This window comes from Crocodylus porosus, unplaced genomic scaffold (genome assembly GCF_001723895.1).
Source record: "Crocodylus porosus isolate Cpor-Errol unplaced genomic scaffold, CroPor_comp1, whole genome shotgun sequence".
Lineage (NCBI taxonomy): Eukaryota > Metazoa > Chordata > Crocodylia > Crocodylidae > Crocodylus > Crocodylus porosus.
This window is the reverse complement of record NW_017728890.1, coordinates 241,483-248,436: the sequence shown is the minus strand read 5'-3', so window position 1 is coordinate 248,436 and position 6,954 is coordinate 241,483. Positions and strand designations below refer to the sequence as shown.

The following is a 6,954-nucleotide window of genomic DNA, read 5'->3' as shown; positions in this document are numbered from 1 at the left end:
AAAAGTTATGAAAAGTTTATTAATTTCCCAGAGCTGCGTGGGGGGTGGAGAGTACTCATATTACCTGGAACTGACTGGGACTCAACTTGTCGGGATTTAATTAGGGGGGGAAAAATACACCTTTATTTTTATGAAGTGGGGGATAGTATATGAGGCTCTTAATTCCCCCCCCCAAAAAAAGTGGGGGGAAATTAGTTTTGTATAGTTAAAACAAGAGAGGAGTTTGAGCTCCTGGGTTTATTCTCTTGGCTTTGCAACTAGCTCGCCCAGAGATTGTAAGATCCATGGGACCACCTTCCAAAGTAGAGGGTAGGAATGCCACCTGAACCTCGGGAGCCCTCAAAGCACTGTGCACATTGAATGCAGCGAGGAAACGCTCACCGAAGTCACTTGTTCTTTGTTGTGGCCCAAGAGGCTGCCTTGCAGCTAGTTCACCTGTCTTTAACGCACAGCTCTTGCCGTGTGGCTGTGGATCTCAGTTGGCAAGTTCTGACTTGGGATTCAGTGCACTCTCCTCCACCTACTTGGGTCAGGTCATTGCTTCTCCTCCTGGCAAAGTTTAACTACAGCAACTTCCAACTCGCTGTGCTTTCCGTGACATGCCAGTCAGCTCCCTGCTTGCATTAGCTTAACCCACACTTAGTTTTAAAGTTAAGCCAGCAACTAAATTAACTGGTTGCAGCCTTTGTGCAGACACTTGTGTTGTCTGGTGACTGGGGTCATGCCTGCAATCCAAAAGCGACTCAAACTGATCAAAGTGTGTGCCTGTGTGGTCTTTAGCCAGCTCAGCTAAGTGAACTTTAAAACAAACCAGGGCTTGTTGCTACACAGAGTTAATCAGCAATGCAGCTTCCTGATTAGCCCTGCTTCTGAAAGTGGATTAGGACAAACAGGAACAAGGCACTCTGTCTGGAATAGAAGCGTACCCAGTAAAGCAGTTGGGCTTTAAACTTGCCGTCTTATTTTTAATCTGAATTAAAATTTTGAGGCTAGCCTTCAAAGGCGTGCAGGCTGTACATGGACAAAGCCTACTCTGAAGGTGGACACTCTGCCATGGAAGCTATTGGCAGGCGCTGTGGGAGGGAGCCGGGATGGAAAATGACACCTGATCTCTTTACAACCTCTGGTCCTGGCAGCCAGAGGGTAGGGAAGTTGGCCTAGCTGCTGAGCGCAGGTGGTGTCATGCATGTTCAGCAGATCTGCTTGAGCAAGTGTTCATGTAGAAATGAACACATTTGGAAGCCGCCGGCGCCATATGAATAAACATATGTAAGGTGTGAAGTCCTGAATGGTGAATGCTGACCCCTCTTAAATGGGAGTCTGCTGTTTTGACAGCTTGTCGGAAGACCTCCTCCCCCCCAAATCAGATTAATAGCCAGCTCTTCCCTGTGGAGAAGGGAACACCCAGAAATGCCATGTGCTGTTGTAATAACAAAGATCAGGCATTGACTGGATGTATGTTTCCAGCGTGACTTGAGACAGCCCCTCTTCTGTTGCAGTTTCTATCCCCCCCAGCGACCAAAGATTTGACCATTGACAAAGCCTGACTCAACAGAACACAGCTCAAGATGGACACCGGTGTGATTGAAGGTGGTTTAAATGTCACACTTACCATTCGGCTACTTATGCATGGAAAGGTACCTGCTATATTGTTTCTTTATACCCCGGGTGGAATTGGGTCACGGTGAATGTCTCTGAAACCTTTGGTCCCATCAGATTAGTGTCTTTCTGGGGCGGCTTCTCTTACTGGGACTGAAATGGAAGTGTGGTAACTGAAATATTACTAAATAAAATGGACCTAGTGTCTCTGCATGACTCGTTTATACAAGCATTAGTCTCTTTGCTGCTAGGAATTTACTTTTGGCACATGGCCTATTCTGGTTACACTGGTATCTTGTGACCTTTGGAAGGGAGGCTTTAAACCTCGGAATATCATGGAAACTGGGGGGAGGAAAGAAAAGACAAACTGGAAAATCACTTCCTCCCCAGTACAATGTACCGCTGCTTTCAAATTTGCTTCGACTCTGTACTCTGGTAGTCATTGCAAGCTGGTATCTGGATATGAGAATTGTGGAACTGTCAGCATTTACCAAATGGGGTTCACGTAGAATGAGATGGTGGATAACTTCCTTCTTGGCAAAGGAAGAAACCAGTGTTGCCAGTTTGCTCTTATCTCTGTAAACCCCTAACCAGTGCTTCTTGTTTGCCTTCTAGGAGGTTGGAAGCATCATTGGGAAGGTGAGTGACTAGGTAACTCCCTGTTCTTCCTTTGGAACCCCTGTGAATCGGCAGTGCTGTAATAATCCCTCTCTTTCTCCACATAGAAAGGAGAATCTGTAAAGAAGATGCGTGAAGAGGTAGGTTCTGGGCAGCAAATGACCATACTTTGGGTTAAGATGCTCCTTAAATCGAGTTACAGCAGAAAAGAAGCAAAACTTAGGGGCCTTAGAAGGAGTTCTAAACTCCAGGATTTTGCTGACTGCGGTTGGATTGGAAACAAACAAGCTCATTGTGGGCTGCAAGGCATGCTGGGAAATGTAGTTCTTCCTGGCCAATCTCAGAGCTGATCTGGCAGATGGAAACTAAGATGGCTGCTCCCAGCCCAGAGCAGAACTGCAGGGAGGGGTGGACTTTGCAGCATGAAATGGCTTGTTTGTATGTATTGCAGTCAGGCCTGGTGGCTCTCCTGTGTTGAATACTTCACACAATGAAACGGTTGATCGTGCTGTAACATTATCTAGAGACCCTGTTCGTTCGATAGGACCGATGCTGTCCGCCTGTCTGGCTGCTCACGTTTCCGTCCTTTCCTCCTCCAGAGTGGTGCTCGCATCAACATCTCAGAAGGGAACTGCCCAGAGCGGATCATCACTCTTGCCGGGCCCACCAACGCCATCTTCAAAGCATTTGCGATGATCATTGACAAACTGGAAGAGGTGCGTGGCACCTTCCTGGGCAGGCTCTGGAATCAGGGCTGCTGCATGCTATAGAGACAGTGCTGCTGACCAGGTGGCATTAACCCTTTAGGGTCTGGCACCCTGCCAGAACTGCTGCCTCTGCACCATATTTGTGGGCCCCCATGCTGTAGAGAAGGGGGCAGTCTCTTTAGCAGGCATGCCACACATTGGCCCCTGCACCGTCCTCAGATGCCACTCCAATTTCTTTTCCTTATCTGATTTTTGCTGCCCTGTTTTCTGCTCCTTCCCCCGTTTGCCCTGCCCTGTGCCATGCTGAAGCTGCCTGTACCACAGGCTGACTGCCACATGGCTGGGAATACCTACTGCTTGATGTCACAAGCTAGTTTGTGACCTCATTGGATACCACATTTGCTTGGGTGAGGGGCATGTTGGGAAACAAGGGGTAAGAACATACCTTGGCTTTGGTGCCAGCCCCCTGCCTTTATGAGGCAGTGGAAATGAGTGCCTGCCTGGAAGGGCACAGAGTTGGCATTACCTGTTGGGTCCTGTGTTTGTGCCGGGGGAAGAGGGGTGAGCTCTTGTCTGGCCTGTGGCACAGAGGGACCATGTTGAATCAATCCCCTAGTTCAGTCCTGGGCTATAGACCCTGCAGCTGGGTGAGCTGCATTGGCTCTTAATTCTGCATTTATTCCCTCCTTGGCCTCATGTTGACTGCTGGGTGCCTGAGCTAGAGGCTTCTTGGGTAACTGGCATCAGAACAGCCTTCTGGGACTGATGAGTGTGAAGCTTTGCTGGAATCCACTGTTGGGGGGATGAATGACCAATGGCTCCAACTTAATTCGGCCATCTACAGCCCCACACCTACTGTGCCAGGCAGTCCTGCGAGGAAGTGAGATCCCTTCCTGGCATCCTGCACTTGGCTTGAGCCTTGAGGCAGAAGGCTTTGCTGGGCCTTATCTGAATGGAGGGAATAGGCACCCTCCAGCAAGACAAGAGGGCTGCTGGAGGGGAGCGAGCACCACATCCCAGTCTGTCCAGCATTGCCAAAGCTAGGCAGATGCTCAGTGTGGCTTAAGCTTAGGATCAATGCCTGAACCATGCAGCTGAGCCTGGAGCCATTAGTGGGTTGGCAGGGGAGGAGGGTGCTGGTAACCTGAGCCTGTCGCCGCTGTGACCGGACTAGCTCTGCCCTTGAGGAGTGCAGGCATCCAGGGGTTGCTGGCATGGGCCTGCAAAGCTCTGTTGATGTGGGAGCTCCCGAGCAGTTTCCTAGACTGTCAGATGTAGCTCATGGGAAGCCTCCAGAGGGTTGCGTTCTTCAAGAAAAGAGCACACCACAGGACTGTCCTCAGCCCAGCATCTAGGGTGCACAAACAAAGCCAAGCACTATCCTGTCACTGTCTGAACCTGGAGTTAGCTTTGGATTTCATCCCATGGGGATTGAGTCGTGGTCTTCGCTGTAGCTCCCCTTCCCCACGTAGCTTTCATCCAGAATAGCTGTGGTCCTGGGAATGGACTGTGGTCTTGACTCTTTTTTTTTTTTTTTTCTCCTCTTATCAGCGACTGGCTTCATGATGAAACTTTAAATCTATATCTGCATGGATTAATTCCCTCCTTTTAACTCTTCAGGCACATGCTATTGTATTCCCGTTTTACTCAAAGCAGTAAATACCCTGCCAGCTACAGACAGCTAAGAGTTGATAGCAGCCTGCCTGAATCCTGCCTCTGGCAGGGGGTTGGACTTTAAACATTGATCTCAGGATGTCCCTTTCAGCCCAACTTCTCTATGATTCCATGAATCCAGCTAGTTTATAGCTAGCAGCAGCCCTTGCATGTACCTCTCTCCACCTGGAGGATGGTGTTCCCAGCTGGGAGCTTGTGACAGGACAGTCTAGCAGTGTCAGGGTGGCTCTTGGAAGGCAGCTACTGCTGGCGGTGGCCTCTATGCCAGGTATTGCCTCCGGCAGAGCAAAGTAAGAAAGCCAGGATGATTCCTGCAGTAATTAATCCATCTGAAGCAGTGCCCCATGTGACTGGTTGGGATTCCCATGTTTCTAGTAGAGATCCATCAGCTTTGGGAAACCATACCCCCTGTTGGCATGGAGGGGAAAAAGACCTTTCTCTCCTCAGTGCTGTAATGTAACTCCCATGTTTTATTCCCAAAATGCTCTGGGCCCTACCAAGAGCCTTGTCCTGTCTCACTGCTGGGCTCTGGCTGTAGTAGGTGGGCTGTTCCCAGGGGTTTCTCCTGAATGCCACCTCTTGTTGCAGGACATCAGCAGCTCCATGACCAACAGCACAGCTGCAAGCAGGCCCCCAGTCACCCTGCGGCTTGTGGTACCTGCCAGCCAGTGTGGCTCCCTCATCGGAAAAGGAGGTTGCAAGATCAAAGAGATAAGAGAGGTCTGTGATGGGGTGGGGGGTTGGGTGTTGTTTCCTGGGAGAGGGCGAGCAGCTACTGCACTTGAACAGTGGCAGAGCAGGCCCCTGCCCTTCCCCAGCTGCAGCACCAAGGGTTGGAGGAAGCATAGCGGAGCTGTGGCATCATGCTGCTTTTTAAGAAAGCAGCTTGTATTTTTAGTGCTTGTGAAACTGAGATGGGGGCTATGTCTGGAGCCAGGCATGGCGTAATCAGACCGTGTCCATGACTTTCTCCCCCCCCCCAGTCCCCTCAGCTGGACTGGTGCGAGCGGTTGGGACTCCTGGGTTCCACCTCCTGGATCTGTCACTTGCTTGAGTGCCTGGAGGTAATGAAACCCAACCCCTGCCTTCCTCTTTCCCGAGGGGTGGGGATGCAGGAATGTGAGGGTTAAGGTTTGCAAGGCACTCTGTGTAGAAAGGCATGCGCCGTGGCTGTCCCATGGATGCTGGCAGATTAACTCTATATGGTTTTGCCCTGTGGAGAGTCTCTCTTTTTGGAAGGAAAGCTGAAATCTAGGTCCTGCTTTTTCTGGCCCTGGGTTCCCAATAACCAAACTTATTTCCACCTGGGATTAGGCATCTTTATCTTTTTTCTTTTGAGGCTGTGATGGGGGCAGGAGTGCAGAGCAGAACCTACCACTTAGAACAGAGGCTGTAGTCATCCTGCCTGGCATGCCTGATGTGCTATTTTTACTCCTAAACTTTAAGAGCACGGGGGCACAGGTCCAGGTGGCAGGAGACATGCTGCCCAATTCAACTGAGAGAGCCATCACTATTGCCGGGATACCCCAGTCCATCATTGAGTGCGTCAAGCAGATCTGCGTGGTCATGCTGGAGGTAAGCTCCCTGCTAACTCTGGGCGGCGGGTGGGCAAGTAGGTATGGGTCAGCTCCCAAAGTGACAAAACCCACTTGAGCCTAGTGAGGAAAGGCAGGTGCCATTCCTGTTGTGCTGGACTCTGCAGCCAGCTGTCTTCCAATGTAGAAACCTTTGCCTTGGGCTGAGCCTGTGAGGAACTGGATCAGGATGGAGGCCAAGGCCTTACAGGGGTGGAGGGGCCTGGAAGGAGATTTGGCTTGGGGGTTAACCTGGAAGATTTAGATCAAGACTAGAAAAGCCTGGCTGCCAGGCAGTAGCACCTCCTACTCTAAATCTGGCTCTACTTCCTAAGGCCTCCAGTATCCTCCAAGAAGTGTCCTCGGACCCATGCCCATCTCGGCATGCGATACCCCTGCCAGCTCCCTGTTCCCCTTTTGAGCGTGTGGCGCACTTTGGGCACAGTGCCTGGAAGGCGTAGAAGCTGATCTGCCCTTTGCAGCTCTTGAAATGTTAGCGTGCAGTCTTAGCTGCCTGAGCCTGTTGGCGTCTATTTTTATAGCTCTTTTAGAGAGCTGGCTGGGAGAGAAGCCTCACTGCGGCCTGTAGAGGCACTAGTGAATGTGTCCTTTTGCGGTGAAGGACTTCCAGGCTCTGGCATCTAACTTCTCTCTTCTCTGGCTCCCGTACTGCAGTCTCCCCCGAAGGGTGTCACCATTCCCTACCGACCCAAGCCATCCAGCTCTCCAGTCATCTTTGCAGGCGGGCAGGTAAGGCTGCTCCTTTGCTTGCCAGGCACGGG

At 50.8% G+C, this 6,954-nt stretch overlaps 1 protein-coding gene and 1 long non-coding RNA gene across 10 annotated transcripts in view; one reads left to right on the top strand and one right to left on the bottom strand.

Moving 5' to 3' along the window:
- Positions 1-6,954, bottom strand: part of LOC109323385 — a 14,275-nt gene that overhangs the window by 1,322 nt on the left and 5,999 nt on the right. The gene's annotated exons all lie outside the window — the stretch shown is intronic.
- The window catches only part of PCBP2 (poly(rC) binding protein 2), an 18,380-nt gene continuing 12,895 nt past the window's right edge, over positions 1,470-6,954 (top strand). For 4 of the 9 annotated variants that reach the window (XM_019554815.1, XM_019554808.1, XM_019554784.1 and 1 more), the window contains exons 1-7: positions 1,470-1,637; positions 2,215-2,238; positions 2,325-2,357; positions 2,817-2,933; positions 5,187-5,318; positions 6,045-6,173; positions 6,848-6,922. In XM_019554815.1, coding sequence (XP_019410360.1) covers positions 1,569-1,637; positions 2,215-2,238; positions 2,325-2,357; positions 2,817-2,933; positions 5,187-5,318; positions 6,045-6,173; positions 6,848-6,922 — 579 coding nt within the window. In that variant the 5' untranslated portion in view covers positions 1,470-1,568. The remainder of the gene's footprint in view (positions 1,638-2,214; positions 2,239-2,324; positions 2,358-2,816; positions 2,934-5,186; positions 5,319-6,044; positions 6,174-6,847; positions 6,923-6,954) is intronic. The other 5 variants (XM_019554798.1, XM_019554791.1, XM_019554835.1 and 2 more) reach the window with 3 other exon arrangements.